Source organism: Pteropus medius, unplaced genomic scaffold (genome assembly GCF_902729225.1).
Source record: "Pteropus medius unplaced genomic scaffold, Ma_sr-lr_union100, whole genome shotgun sequence".
In the NCBI taxonomy this organism is placed as follows: domain Eukaryota; kingdom Metazoa; phylum Chordata; class Mammalia; order Chiroptera; family Pteropodidae; genus Pteropus; species Pteropus medius.
The window spans coordinates 691,978-707,031 of record NW_024351543.1 but is presented as its reverse complement, the minus strand read 5'-3'; the positions used below and the strand labels follow the sequence as shown (position 1 = coordinate 707,031).

The following is a 15,054-nucleotide window of genomic DNA, read 5'->3' as shown; positions in this document are numbered from 1 at the left end:
CATACATATAGTTATTACAATATTATCCACTATATTCCCTATGCTGTACTTTACATCCTTGTGACTGTTTTGTAACTGCCAATTTGTACCTCCTAATCCCTTCATCAGTTTTATCCAGCCTCTAACACCCTTCCCATCTGGCAACTCTCAGTTTGTTCTCTGTATCTATGAATCTGTTTCTATTTTGTTTGTTTATTTTGTTTTTTAGATTCTACATATAAGTGAAATCATATGGTATTTGCCCTTTTTTAAATTATTTTTTATTTTTTATTTTCATTTTTTATTAAGTTTATTGGGATAACATTGCTTAATACAATTATATAATTTTCAGGTGTACATTATAATTTGACATCTATATATTCTATTGTGTGTTTACCACCCAAAGTCCAGTTTCCTTCAGCTACCATATATTGGTCCCCTTTACTCACTTCACACTCTTCCTATCCCTCTATATTTAACCCCCTTCACCCCGTCTACCTCCCCGCTCCTCCCCTATCCTACTAGTAACCACTACTCTATAGTCCTCTGGTAACCACTAGTCTATAGTCCATGTCCATGAGTCTCTGTTTGTTTGTCCTGTTCATTCGTTGTTTTTAGGTTTATATCCCATATGTAAGTGATATCATGTGATTTTCAACTTTTTCTGTCTGGCTTATTTCACCTAGCATAATTATCTCAAGGTCCATCTATGTTGTCGCAAATGGCAGTATTTCATCTCTTATGGCTGAGTAATATTCCATTGTATATTTTTCCATAGCTTCTTTAGCCAGTCATCTATCGTAGGACACTTCAGTTGCTTCCATGTCCTGGCCACTGTGAATAATGCTGCTATGAACATGGGTGTGCAAGTATCTTTTCGAATATGAGTTTTCAAGTATTTGGGGTAAATATCCAGTAGAGGGATTACTGGATCATATGGTAGATCAATTCTTAGTTTTTTGAGGAACCTCCATACTGTTTTCCATAGTGGCTGTACCAATTTGCAGTCCCACCAGGAGTATATGAGAGTTCCTTTTTCTCTGCATCCTCTCCAACATTTGTTATTACTTGTCCTGTTGATTATAGCTAATCTAACAGGTGTGAGATGGTATCTCATTGTGGTTTTGATTTGCATTTCCCTAATAGCTAGCGATGTTGAGCATCTTTTCATATATTTGTTGGCCATTTATATGTCCTCTAGAGAGAAGTGTCAGTTCAGGTCCTCTGCCTATTTTTTTATTAGATCGTTTGTTTTTTTGATGTTATTGAGTCATATGAGTTCTTTGTATATTTTGGATATTAAGCCCTTATCGGAGGTGTTGCTTGCAAATATATTTTCCCATTTGGATGGTTGTCTCTTTTTCCTTGTTGACGGTTTCTTTTGCTGAGGAGAAGCTTTTTAGTTTGATGTAGTCCCATTCATTTATTTTTATTTTTATTTCCCTTGCCTTTAAGGTCAAATTCATAAAATCTTCTTTAAGTCCAAGATCCTTGAATTTAGTTCCTATGTTTTCTTCTATGCATTTTATTGTTTCAGGTCTTATATACAGGTCCTTAATCCATTTTGAGTTAATTTTGGTGTGTGGTGATAGACAACAGTCTAGTTTCATTCTTTTGCAGTTGGCCTTGCAGTTTTCCCAGCACCATTTATTGAAGAGGCTTTCCTTTCTCCACTGTATGTTTTTGGCTTTTTTTGTAGAAAATTATTAGCCCATATAAATATGGGTTTACTTCTGGACTCTAAATTCTGTTCCACTGGTCCGTGTGTCTGTTTTCCTGCCAATACTATGCTGTTTTGGTTACTGTCGTTTTGTAGTATAATTTGAAGTCGGGCAGAGTGATGCCTCCAAGCCTCGTTCTTTTTTCTCAGGATGGCTTTGGCAATTTAGGGTCTTTCGTGCTTCCATACAAATCTGATGATTTTTTGGTTGGCTTTTGTGGATTTTGCCTCTGGTTCTTCTTGTTTTGTTATATACTTCAGTTCTGACTCTGTGGTGTGTGGTTACCATTACAAGTATGTAAAGGATAGTTATATATATACAGTCGTCCATTTTCTTCTGCACATGTCTTATTTCCATTCCCCTTTACGAATTTGAATCTTTGAATCCTCCCCTTTTCTCAATTTGTCTCTATGTATCTCAGTTTGTCCCTATGTATGCTGAACGTTCATTACTATCTTGTTATAACAATTCTCTCCTTATTATTTAAGCTTATAATGCCCTGTTCTTAGTTAGGGTTGTACTCTTCTGCTTCTATCAGCCTGCTAGTCACTTACTCCTAATTATGTATTATTTTTTTGTCATTTTGTTTTAGATGAGCTGACAAAGTATTTCCTGTAGTGCAGGCCTCGTAGTAGAAAATTCCCTCAATTTTTGTATGTCTAGAAAGGTCTTAATTTCTCCTTCATATCTAAAGAAGAGCTTAGCTGGATACATTGCTCTAGGCTGGTAGTTCCTTTCACTTAATAGTTTAAATATTTGATTCCATTCCTTTCTGGCTTATAAGGTTTGCGCTAAGTCCGAGGGTAATCTAATGGGTTTTCCTTTATAAGTTACTGTTTTCTCCTCCCTGTCTGCCCTGAGAATTCTGTCTTTGTCATTGATTTTTTTTTTAATGCCTACAGCACCTGGTAGTCCTATGTGGTCTCCCATCCAAGTACTAACCAGTCCCGACCCTGCTTAGCTTCCGAGATCAGACAGGATCAGGCATGTTCAGGGTGGCATGGCCGTAGACTGTTGTTGATTTTTGATAATTTTAATAGAATGTGTCTTGGTGAAGGCCTTTTGGGGTTGAGATAATTGAGTGTTCTCTTGACTTCCTGAAATCCAGGCTCCAGCTCATTCCTTAGAATTAAGAAATTCTCTCCCGCTATTTGTCTGAAAATGCTTTCTAATCCCTGCTCTTTTTCCTTGCCTTCAATAATGCCCATTATTCTTATGTTTTCTCTCCTGATGGTATCAGCTAGTTTTTGAACTTCTCTTTCATTATTTTTTATTCTTTGATTTCTCTCTTCTTCCTTCTGATTTATTTCTAGATTTCTGTCTTCTATATCACTGATCCTTTCCTCCATTTGGTCGACTGTATTTCCCAAGCTTTAATTTTATTTTTCAGCTCTTGCAGTGTGTTTTTTTTATCTCCAGATCTATTCTGTTCTTGTTGAGGGTTTCATTCTCCTTGCTCTGCTCATGTAGGTGGTTTTTCAATTCCTGAAATTGTTGATATGACTCGTTTCAGAACTCACTGAGTTTTTTCAGAAGTACCATCCTGAATTCTCTGTCATTTAAGTTGCATATTTCTATGTCTGTAAGCTTATTTTCTGAAGATTTTTTCTTTCTTTCTGAGATACCTTGTCACCTTGGTTGTTCATGGTGTTTAATGGACTCTTTCTCCGCCTAGGCATTAATGGTAATGTATTCTACTTTTTTCCAGAAAGAAGATTTATTATATAAAGATCTCTCTTTAGCTTGCTGCAAAGAAGGCACGTTTCTTTTGGTTTCCAATAGGTGAGGTCTAAGCCTCTTGGATCCCTGCTTTATATAAAGCCTTAAAAATGTCTTTTTATTTTCTTATAGATATTTAATCACGCTCGCTACCCTCAGTTTCAGTCCCTGTCAGTGTTAGCGACAGTTTCAGTAGCGTTTGCTCGGATTCTCCTGGGGCTTTGCAGTGTTTAGTCTCAGAGAGTATGGGGTAAGGGGCCCTTTGGGTTGGGGGTTGGAGGCCATGGTTCAGCCTCAGTTTTGCAACCACGGCCGGTAAAAATCAACTGTTGTTTTTCTGCCGTCCTTGCTTCTCTGCCTTCTGCCCTGATGACTGGGCCTTGCTGCTGGCCACAGGGAGTTCACAGCTTTCCTAGGCAGGGCTGGTCAGGGAACTCGCCACTCCTTCTCCTCTCCCCCTCCTCCTGCAGGTAGCTCCAGTGGCTGCAAGAGGCAGCTTCTTTATTTCTCCCAACACCTGGGATTCTGACCTGTGAGAGCTCTTATGCACTGATCTCATGCTTACACATGCTGGTGTGCAGTTTGGATGTTTTTTGTTGAGTTTTAGATGTTTAGCTTATTGTTATTTCAAGGGGAGAGATCTGAGGATATTTCTCACTCCTCCATGTTTCCAAAGATCTAGTATTTGCCCTTCTATTTCTGACTTAATTCATTAACATAATATCTGCTAGGACCATCCATGTTGTCACAAATGGTAGGATTTCTCTCTTGCTTATGGCTGAGTAATATTCCCTTTTATATATGTATCACATCTTCTTAATCTAATCATCTATCGATGGACACTTAGGTTGCTTCCATATCTGGGCTATTGTAAATAATGCTGCAATGAATATATGGATGCATATGTCTTTTTGAATTAGTGTTTTGAATTTTTTTGGATAAATACCCATAAGTAGGATTGCTGGGTCATATAGTAGTTCAATTTTTAATTTATTGCGGAACCTCCATACTGTTTTCCATAGTGGCTGCACCAATTTACAATCCCACCAACAGTGCACCAAGGTTCCCTTTTCTCCACATCCTCGGCAATACTTGTTTGTTGATTTATTGATGATAGCCATTCTGACAAATGTGAGGTGATACCTCATTGTGGTTTGAATTTGCAGTTTGCATTTCTCTGATAATTAGTGACATCGAGCATCTTTTCATGTCTGTTCAGGTCCCCTGTCCATTCGTTTTTTTGGATTGTTTGTCTTTTTGGTATTAAGTTGTATGAATTCCTTATATATTTTAGATTTTAACCCCTTTTCAGATATCATTGGCAAATATCTTCTCCCATTCAGTAGGTTGTCTTTTTGTTTTGTTGATTGTTTCCTTTGCTGAGCAAAATCTTTTTTAGTTTAATATAATCCCATTTGTTTATTTTTTCTTGTTCCCCTTGCCCAAGGAAACATTTTCAAAAAAAAAAAAAAATATTACTATAAGTAATGTCAGAGTTTACTGAATTGATTCATTTTTTAATGGAAATTTTTTTTTGCTTAGAAAACAACAACTGGCCGCTGAGTATAACCGGAAACAAGTTCTCCGGCATCACTTTACAGAATGGCAGCATTGTTATCGTGCAGACATCCTAAAGAGAGAGCTGGCTCTAACAAAGGAGGAAACACGGAGGAAAATGAATGAGTTTTTGAAGGCAGCATCACTAGGCAGACTCCGTGCAAACAGATCATCAGGTGTCAGTCTACTTGAGGAGGCAACAGCCATGGTGGATCCACCTATAAGAAATGGAGAGGTACATTGTGTTTTCTTTGCTTGGTCTTCCTACTTATTAACCACTTGCATTTGAGCTCTGCACTTGGATAGCTTAGAGTATGTTAGCCCTTGTCAGATTGCCTTGCCTAGGCTATCTAAAAGGTGGAAGCTGCTACAATGCACAAAGTTTATCTTTCAGTCAATGTTTATTTTCCTGAACCGAATCTTCTTTTTATAATCACGTAAACTTTGATGTAGCTGAAACTTAGTAGGGACATAAGTGAGGGAATTTAAAACTACTAAGAGAAAGACTCCCTCAGGAACAGATATATAAAGCATTGTTTACAACTCTTGAACTCTTATTTGATCATCAGACATTTCTAAATATGCTTGTGACTTATAAGAAGGAAATGTTTAAGTTTTTATTTTTCTAGTGAGAAAAATCATATATATTAATTGTAGCAATTTGGTATGATAAAATGACAGAGAAAAAAGTAAAATAGTAATTCTGTCATCTAGAGATAACCACCACATATTGAGGTATAGCCATCTAGTCTATTCTCTATTCAGGCATGTATACATTCTTCTCTTTAATATTTAGCTTTAAATTTTTCTTTGAGTCATTGAGGACATTAGTCTGCCTTAACACAGAGAAAGGAAGGCCATGTGTTTTCTTTCTTAATAATAATATAATTATTCTATTTTCTAAAAAGTTTCTTTTTATCTTCACTGTATGAGGATTTTTTGTCAGTAAGTCTACTTCTTCAACAGTAGTTCTCAACTGAGAATATCCTACAGAATCAGATCACTATGAATTTCAAGTGAGTGGGGTACCTGTATTTTTTTAAAGTTCTGCAGGTGAACCTGATGAATACCCCCTGATTAAGGACTACCATGCTGTGTCATCATGTTATAATGGCTGCATGATATTCTATTGTGAACCATAAGCTAGAATCAGTTTATCTCCTTCTCTATTGCTGGATATTTAAATTGTTTCTAGTTTGCCACTATTGCAAACAAAGCTTCAGTCAGCATCTTTGTGGGTAAATCTCTGCACACATCCATAATGTTTTATTTTGGATAAATACCTAAAAATAGAATGCACATTGTAAAGGCTATTACCAAATTGCCCTTCCAGTGATATTGCACCAAACAAGTGTGTTTTCCTGCCTAATAACATATTTTTCATTTTTGCCAAGTTAACAGGTAAAATATTTTCATCTTATTATTGCTTCAACATTTCCTTTTTTTTTTTTTTTTTTTTTGGATTACTAGTGAGGTTAAACATTTTTTATATTAGTCATTTGCATATATATGTAGTATGCGAGAATGGATATAGAAAGATGCATAGTGACTTGTCTCTTTATGCCTTTTTTCCATTTTCTTCTTGATTATGTATCCTGTTATTTATAGGAGCTCTTTATATTTTTAAGACACTGATGCTTTTACTATTTTATATTTTATAATTTTTTTTTTCATTTTGTAATTTGTCTTTTTGGTTTATTGATGGTTTTGGTACTATACATATTAAGTTTTTGCAAAGTCAGTGCTATCAGTTTTTTCTTTCATAATTGCACTTGTGTTTGAAAAGCCTTCCAGAGAAGGTTCTCTGCCCCATCGCCTGCACCCCAGGCCCCCTCCATCCTCTACATAACACTGTTCAGTACTCAACTCAGATCTGTGAAATTAGTTTGGGCGCCACAGGCTTGGGTCCCCAGGCTTGTTCTTTATCCTGATTACTGATAACAAGGAGGCTGGTCTTAATTTAAGCTTAGTCTCTCAGAAAAGGGGCATCATGAGGATGCTTATTGGGACTTATGTAACATCTTGGTCCCTTCCCTTAGGCATTTTATCTACTTTTATGTCAGTTATATAATTTTGTTTCGATTGAGACCCAGGAAAATCTTCTATCATAGGAAATAGCTGTGTAGGACATTTTACCCTACAAATTTCCACTGTTATTATCTTTAAATTTAAAAAAAGTCAACAGAAAGTATTGTTTTTACCTGCGTAAAACAGAAAAATTACTCAATATGTATGCATAATTTAGACTCAAGAAAAAAGATCTCCATATCTCTAAAATCAAGAACAAAAGAATTTATCAAGAAAGGGTAATATTATAAAAAATAGAACAAATGAAAATAAAGGGCTATAATAGACTGTAGGTTACTGTATAAACTATCATCTTTTCCAGAGTTTAGAGTGTAACATGAACAAATGAAAATATAAAATCTCTAGTTAGATGCTTATTAATTATACAATCATTCGAACTCATGTACCACAAACATATATTATACCTTGAAATTTTTCAGAATTATTATTTAGCTAATAGGTAATTTTCTCTACTTAAGCCAGACTGTTCAGTTCTGTTCTATTAAGTACAACCTGTACCAGTAAGCTTCTCTTTCATTTTCTTATTTTCACCTTAAAAAGTTACCATGATCCAAAAGAAATCTTGTTGCTGTACTGAAGGCTTTTAGTCCTGCTGGGTTAATAAGGTATCATTACTGCAAAGTTTAAAAGGGCCTAAAACATATACCCTGCTTGATACTAAATTACTTAAGCAGATGTTCTCATAAATAAATGTCCACTGACATTTCTGAAATAGATTATTTTTTAAAGTATTTAACATGTCTGAGTTTCCATATATCACATCTTTCACTTCAGGTGAATCTATAAAAAATATTTGTATCATCATAGAAAATATCTTTGAGTACCTTAGTGTACACCCTTTTAGAGCTAGAAGCTTCTAAGATATAAGATAGTTCACAGTATTTTTCTCCTTACATCACTGCAGAAAGCAGAATCAAAAACTGGTTAGACCTTAGAATCAAACCATTCTAAGTGAAAAGAAGAAACATTTTCACTATGACAATATTTTGGCCAGAATAAAATTTTCTGATTAAAAATTGTGCTTCCTTCCTCTCTGTATAACAGAACTTGTAATGGAGTATGATACCTCAGTCTGTTAAATGAGATTTAAATGATAAAGCTTTGAAAACTAGTAAGCCATATACTAATACAAAGTATTATTAGGTAACATTATACTTACATAATACAGTTATTTGTTCAGTAATCCTGGGTTTGCCAGTATTTCCACAATAGATTGTTTGGGAATAACTGGAGACAACTTTATAATCCAGGCTTTAATCTTGAAATAAATAAATACCCTATGATTAACTTAGTGGTAAGAGAGGCATTGAAAAAGCTATTATTAAAGAGCTGTTACTGATTTGTTGGGATATTCCTTAATTTTCAAGCATTCTTGAGAAAGAATATATCCTTTGCAACAAAATTTTCAATTTTCTGCAAAATTCAATCAATTTGTGCAAATTAAAATTCCTGTAATATATATCTAGAGTAATCTTGCCTAATTCACAAATAAACTATCCAAATTAGAAATTTATAAGAGCACATTTTTCTCATTACAAATGTCCTGGCCCATGTCAATGGTTCATACAGTTGTAGCCATTCTTTCACCCAGTTTTCATGGTGAGTAGCTGTACCCATTCTAAGAGTGGCTCACAGAGCGAAGGCTGGTAGTCTCTGAGATGCCAGGCCAGCAGCACAGGGCAACTCTGGCCTAGGTGCAGAGAAGATGTGCTATTAAACAGAGCAGTGCCGACTAGATGAAGTCAGATCTCATCAGCACGATCCTTTAAATAGCTGAGCTATAACATCTTCTCTCTCAGGTGACTGCCATACCCCCAGGGAGCAATGATTGTATGCCCAGCTCGCACCAAGATAGACCAGCAAAGAACATCTTACAGGTTCCCCTCCAGAATGTCCCTCTGAACACATCTGACAATAAACTGCACAAGACCTTGGATGTCGAGCCCTCCCAACAGCCTAGCAGCAATGAGAAGCTCAGAACTAGCATTCAGAAAGCAGAACCCATTTGCATGGGTCATTTCCACAACCGCCATGTCCTCCAGCAACAGCTGATTCAGAAGCAAAAGAAGAAACTTCAGGAACAGAAGAAAACAATTCTGGAGCTGAAGGAAAGCCAGAGGCTGGCGAAGGCTCAGTGGGCAGCGGAGCATGCTACAGTAGTCACAAATGCAAAGAGCCGCCCGCTGTCAAACCCCAACGAAGAAGAACCAAAAAAAACCTGCCAGGTGCTTCCAAAGTATGTCCGTTGTATCAGAACAGTCTTTTGACTCATTATTTGAGGGTTTTCACTTTGTAGTAGAGGGGCTCCTGAACTTTGCCCAGCTTCCAGACTCTATGATCTCCCCTTTTCTCTTACTATGCACTCTCAAAGTAAAGAAGCCCTGTGCATTGTGATTGGCACATGACAGGTACAAATAGGTATTTAAAGCAAGTGGCTGCCTATAGGATCCACTTATACAGTTAGCATTTGTATTGCAACTGCCTTTGTCTGAGGAGCTGTTATTATACTGGTAAAAGAGAAAAACGCTTCCTTGCTCGTAACCTGATTTATGGGTTTCTGCTTATGTTTAGTGCTGAGAATCCAAGTCAGACAATATCAGGTCCAAATGGAGCAATCCCTGGGGTCGGCCAATTATCTAGCTTAAATTTGTAGCTGTTTTGGGTAAAGAAAATCTTTGAGCCTGGAATAAGAGCCCCAATTTCTCAAAAGCTATTTAAGATAGTTTCAGACATGCTTGAGACATACTCAATATGTGTGATAAATGGTAAGATAAGAAGTGGTTGATACCTATTTATTTGAAGCACTGGGATGGGAGTCAGAGCGCCAGGCTCACACTGTAGACTCAGGCTAATCACTCAAATTTCCATGCCTCATTACACCAATTTATCTAGTGGGTATAATAATTTATAGTTATCTCAGAGTAAGGATTGATTCAAGTTTTTAAAATGCTTTGAGTTCCTCAGGTACAGTGGTTTTGAACAAAGCTGGTTATCGGTCTGAATTCTCTTTTTTCCCCCTCAGTTTGCCTGTTGCTTCTCCTCTGACTGAAGGTAGTAGAAGTGGCTCTCGAAATTCTCTTTCTGGACCCAGAAGGAACCCAAGGCAGCTGATGGCACCCCATCCCATACTAAAAGGCAGGGCTGTCTTCGTGGGGCTTTGGTGGTGGTTATCTTCCCTCTTGGAGTAGAATGTGATTGGACTGAATTCTGGCAACTCTTGGTTTTGAGGCTTGGCAGAACGTGGTCAGTTTAAGATGGATAAGACATGTGGGAAGCAGAATACACCAGAGAGCCCCACTATTTTCCTTGCCTCTTCTACCAAACTTTTCGGCCTTTCAAGCCAATGTGGAGGGGGCGGGGGGGAACACCATTGCTGAAAGGTGTATCATTTTCCTATAATTTGAGATTCGTATTGTTATTAAAAAAAAAAAAGGGACAAATACACAAATGAGGAAACTGTAGCTGCTAAGAATAAAGATCACCTATCATTATACTTTATTAACGTTAAAATATTGACCAATTCACATCAAGTTATTCCATCATTTTATAATGAGTTGTGCCTTGATGATAGGCTTTTAGTAATAAAATCTATAAACCACACATTTTAATTTAATAAGATATTTGATGTACATAGAAATTGTTATTTAAACCAAAGAATATATGAGTATTCCTTAGAAGCCACCTAATGAATCCGCTAATTGTTTTTACTATATAGTCACTATTCATATATTTGTATATGGTAGTAGGCACATTGACAATAATACTGTGGTTTGTAAATCTGATTTTTCACTTATGGCAAGATTACTGCCCTAGCAAGAAATGATATCATCTGAAGGACATTGCGCCTAAAGTCCATTCCCATTAATGAAGAAATTAGCAGTCTTTGCATTGACTTTGCTGGGACAATAGTTTATGCCATCTTTGTTCACCATTGAAGATGACCAAGAAATGCCCTTTTTAGTGTGATTATTCTATTATTATTATTTGATCAAAGAGTTAGCATATTTAGTGCCCCAGGCTACTTTTCAAGTAGTCTTTAATAACTAGCTACAGAAAAGATGGAGAAAGCACATATTACCACAGACTCTGCCCTCTCTCTCTTTAAAGAAGCACTTTAATCCTCCAATCTATTTCTGTCTCCTTAGAGACAGTCTCACTTCCACCATCTGTGGCACTCCCACTATTCTTTTCCCAGCAAAGCAGACACTTAATATCTGTAAGAAATAGCCTGGCAAGTTTTTTGTTTATTAATTCTTAAAACTTGGACTTAAATTTTCTTCCTCTATAGCATGGCATGAGGAACCAAAAGTAACCATTGGCTGACTTAGGTGAGCAGAACTTGATACTGCTCCCACCCATGCTCCTCTTCCTATGAAAGTCCTAACTGATGACAGAGTCTTATTATCAGACCATCTTGCACATTTGCTTCTTTTGGATTGATATTTAATAGACTGTCAAGAACAGGAGTCTGACACTTGAATTCATTCAGATGCCAGTTCTCCAACTGTGTAGTGCAATTTCATTTCCTGCCCATCTGGATATCAGGCCTTAAAACTCAATTAAAATGTATTGATCATAACCCTAAACTTTAGTTTGTTGTTGTTTTGTTGTTGTTAACATGTACAGGCATATGTACAGTGACTTAGGAAAAATTAGAAGACTCAATGGGATTTGAGGAATAATTCTATTCTCAAAGTATTTGTTAGAAATAATTAAAGTTTTCTACATTCATTAAAAGAATTATCAAATTAAAAATCTAGTTTCTGGGTTTCACATACTTCAAGTATCATCAAGGCACATTATCTTATTTAAATTAGTAAACAGTTATTCTAACAGAAATGTAAACAAAAACAAAAATCTGCAAATTGTTCATTGCTGAGGATGGGATTATAGGTCTTTAACCTACAGAAGATATATGTATACACACACATACCTACAATTTATATATTTGTATTTTAATATAAATTTTATACATATATATTTCTGAGATTATGAACACTCAACTTAAAATAAAATTTTAACACCAAATTTTACTCTAAAATGGAAATATTTGTTTTGCAGTGTTCTTCATATTTTTGATATTAGAACTCTGTTACTGTTTTCTAGCCATGGAAGAGAGAGCAGTTCAGCGAGCTGAACGGAGGCGGATCTTGGCAGAGAGGAAGAAGAAACAAGAAGAGGAGAAATTGGTAATAAATCAAGAATGCAAACTGAGGCAAGAAAAAGGATTTGTATAGGTCTTCAATAAAAAATTAAATCTAGCTCGTTTAAGCCTACTGAGACAATAGAGTTGTACCACTTTGGAAATGACTTTTTGCCCACTGGCCTGAACTCTGTGACAATTTTAGGAAAATAAAGGGAAAAACATCAACAGCATTCATATAACAGGTAGGAAATGTTACAAATGTTGATGGGAACTAGCAAATTGGAAGACTTACACTTAACCAAGACTAATGTGTTATAGATAGATGCCTGACCTGATGAGTTTGCAAAGTTAGGTAGTTCTTATTTTTCAAAGTCTTGACTTGATCTGTCAGAAGTAAATTTTGTACCTACTAAGAAAAAGTAGACAGTTTTGGGGGGTTTTTTGGTGAAATTAATGAAAAATTTTTTTCACATTATATAGTTTGGACTTAGTATTTCACAGATGAAAATGAGAACTAAAAAGTTATCATTTTATGATTAAAAGTTAATAGCCTTATTCATGCTTAGTCTCACCTTCCCAAGTAGAAAAGAACTCTTTGGAGAAACTTTGAAATTACACAACTGACCTTGTGTTGGTCAGGTTTTCTACTTTTATCACAAAGTGCAGGCTTCTTCCAGAGTGATGGTTGGTAGATATTTGACTTTCTTCAACCTCAACTTAAAAGATTTTAGTTCCATACAAATTGAGGGTTCTGATTTTTATGAATTCTAATTTTGGTCAGGCCCAGTTAAAGGCCCAAGAGGAGGAGCATCAGAAGAGGGAGGCAGAGGAGAAGGAGGCTCAACTTGAGAAAAAACGAGAAGAGAAGAGACTGAAGAAAATGGTTAGTAGTATCTGGTCAGTCGCCTGTCTTTTGAAGCCTGTTATGTATAATGCTGTGGCCCTATGCACCTTCCCCACCCCAGAACTTCCATCTAGAACAACCTTCTCACTTCCACCTTTTTCTCTACTTAGTGAAAACCTACTCATTGTTTAGATCTTAGCTTAATATGACTTCTTCCAGATGAGCCTTTCCTGCCTTGCCCTACCCTCTTCTCCACCCGAGGTTAGATTAGGTCCCTCTTTAGAGACTCTGAGTCTGTTTCCTTACCCTAGACCTGCAAGGTATTGCCACCCAGCTAGCACTGCAACTGAGTCTTCAAAAGGCCATGCCATCATTCTGTCAAGCCAGCTGCTTCAGGATGGTGGAGGACATGGTAAGACCAGTAAGTTCCATGTGTATAAGCCCATTGCTGTACTTGTTTTGTTGTAAAGTGAGTTCTGTGACCAGAAGCAATGCTGTGTGAAACACCATGATGGTGGATAAGGTATTCTGTAAGTCCACGGATGGTCTGGAAGTCCATGGATGGTAGTTTGGGCAGAAGCATTGTATGCAGGAAAGGTAAATCCATATCTAGACTAAGTGTCTATTTCGGTAAGAACAAAACATTGCCCCTTCTATGATGAAAAGAGTCTATTATAATCAACCTGCCATCTGAGAGCTGGCTGGTCAACCCAGAAAATGGTGTCATAGTGGAGACTCATTGTTACTCTCTGCTGCTAGAAGTTTGGGCACTCAGCAGTAGCCATAGCCATTCGGCCTTCGTGAGTGGAAGTCCTTATTGCTGAGCCCTTGCAGAACCTCCATCCCTGCTACTGTAGCTACTTTCTTTATGAGCCCATTGGGCAGTGGTAGGAATGGCTGGGGAAAGAGGCTGACTGGTATCCACAGAACAGGTCATCTTGTCCATGGAGCAAAAGGTATATATAATTCATCTTTTGCTAAATCAGCCTAAGAAATCTTTAGAAACTACCCCTTAAAAATGATATGAGGGGTTCTAAAGTAGCCTTTTCCAAATGTGTTCCATGTAGTTCTAGTGATTTCTGAAATATAAGTTTGTTTTGAATTACCTTTATACCTTTGTCAAAAATCAGTTGACTATATTTGTATGGGTCTATTTCTGGTTTCGCTGTTCTGTTCTATTGATCTTTATATGTATAACGTTAACAGTACCATACTGTCTTTGATTTCTGTAGCTTTGTAGTAAATCTTGAATTTAGTAAATGTGAAATCTTCCACCTATTCTTTTTCACAATGTTTTGGCTATTCTAGATAAATTTGAGCCTAATCTTGTTGATATGTATAAAAAAGCTTGCTGAGATTTTGATTGGGATCATTTTGAATTATAGATCAAATTGGAAGAATAGATATTGAGACTTAAATCTACAAACGTGATGTTTAGATCTTTAGATCTTTGACTTGTTTCATGAATGTTGTATAGCTTTCCACAGATCTTACATATATTTTGTTAGATTTATACCTATCTAAGTTACCTAAGTACTTTTTTGGTACTATTGTAAATGATGTCTTTTTAAAATTTCAGATTCCATTTATTCATTGCTAGTATGTATGAACACTATTTTTGTATGTTGACTTTGTATCCTACAACCTTGCAAACTCATTTATTAGTTCTAGGGGGTTTTTTCGTAGATTCTTTGGAACTTTCTATGTAGACAACCATGTTGTCTGCTAACAAAGGCAGTTTTATTTTTTCCTTTCCAATCTGTATGCCTTTTATTTTTCTTGCCTTATTGCACTAGCTAGGACTTACAGTGCAAGGTTGAATAGGAGTAATGAGAGAAGACATCCTTGCCTTGTTCTAAATCTTCGGGGAAAGATTTAATCTCTCACCATTATCGTCATATATTTCATGTCTTTGACATATAGATATATGATATGTATTTTACACATAACAAGGCATTGGGTATTTATTGCTTTAAACAGTTATATTTTAATGTAGTTAA

General features: G+C 36.3%; 1 protein-coding gene and 1 pseudogene across 1 annotated transcript in view; one reads left to right on the top strand and one right to left on the bottom strand.

Moving 5' to 3' along the window:
- The window catches only part of CCDC191 (coiled-coil domain containing 191), a 77,305-nt gene that overhangs the window by 40,898 nt on the left and 21,353 nt on the right, over positions 1-15,054 (top strand). The window contains exons 9-13 of the mRNA XM_039843049.1: positions 4,962-5,211; positions 8,864-9,300; positions 10,087-10,199; positions 12,171-12,253; positions 12,992-13,093. Of these exons, the coding sequence (XP_039698983.1) occupies positions 4,962-5,211; positions 8,864-9,300; positions 10,087-10,199; positions 12,171-12,253; positions 12,992-13,093 (985 nt within the window). The remainder of the gene's footprint in view (positions 1-4,961; positions 5,212-8,863; positions 9,301-10,086; positions 10,200-12,170; positions 12,254-12,991; positions 13,094-15,054) is intronic.
- Positions 2,594-2,712, bottom strand: LOC120586922 (uncharacterized; annotated as a pseudogene).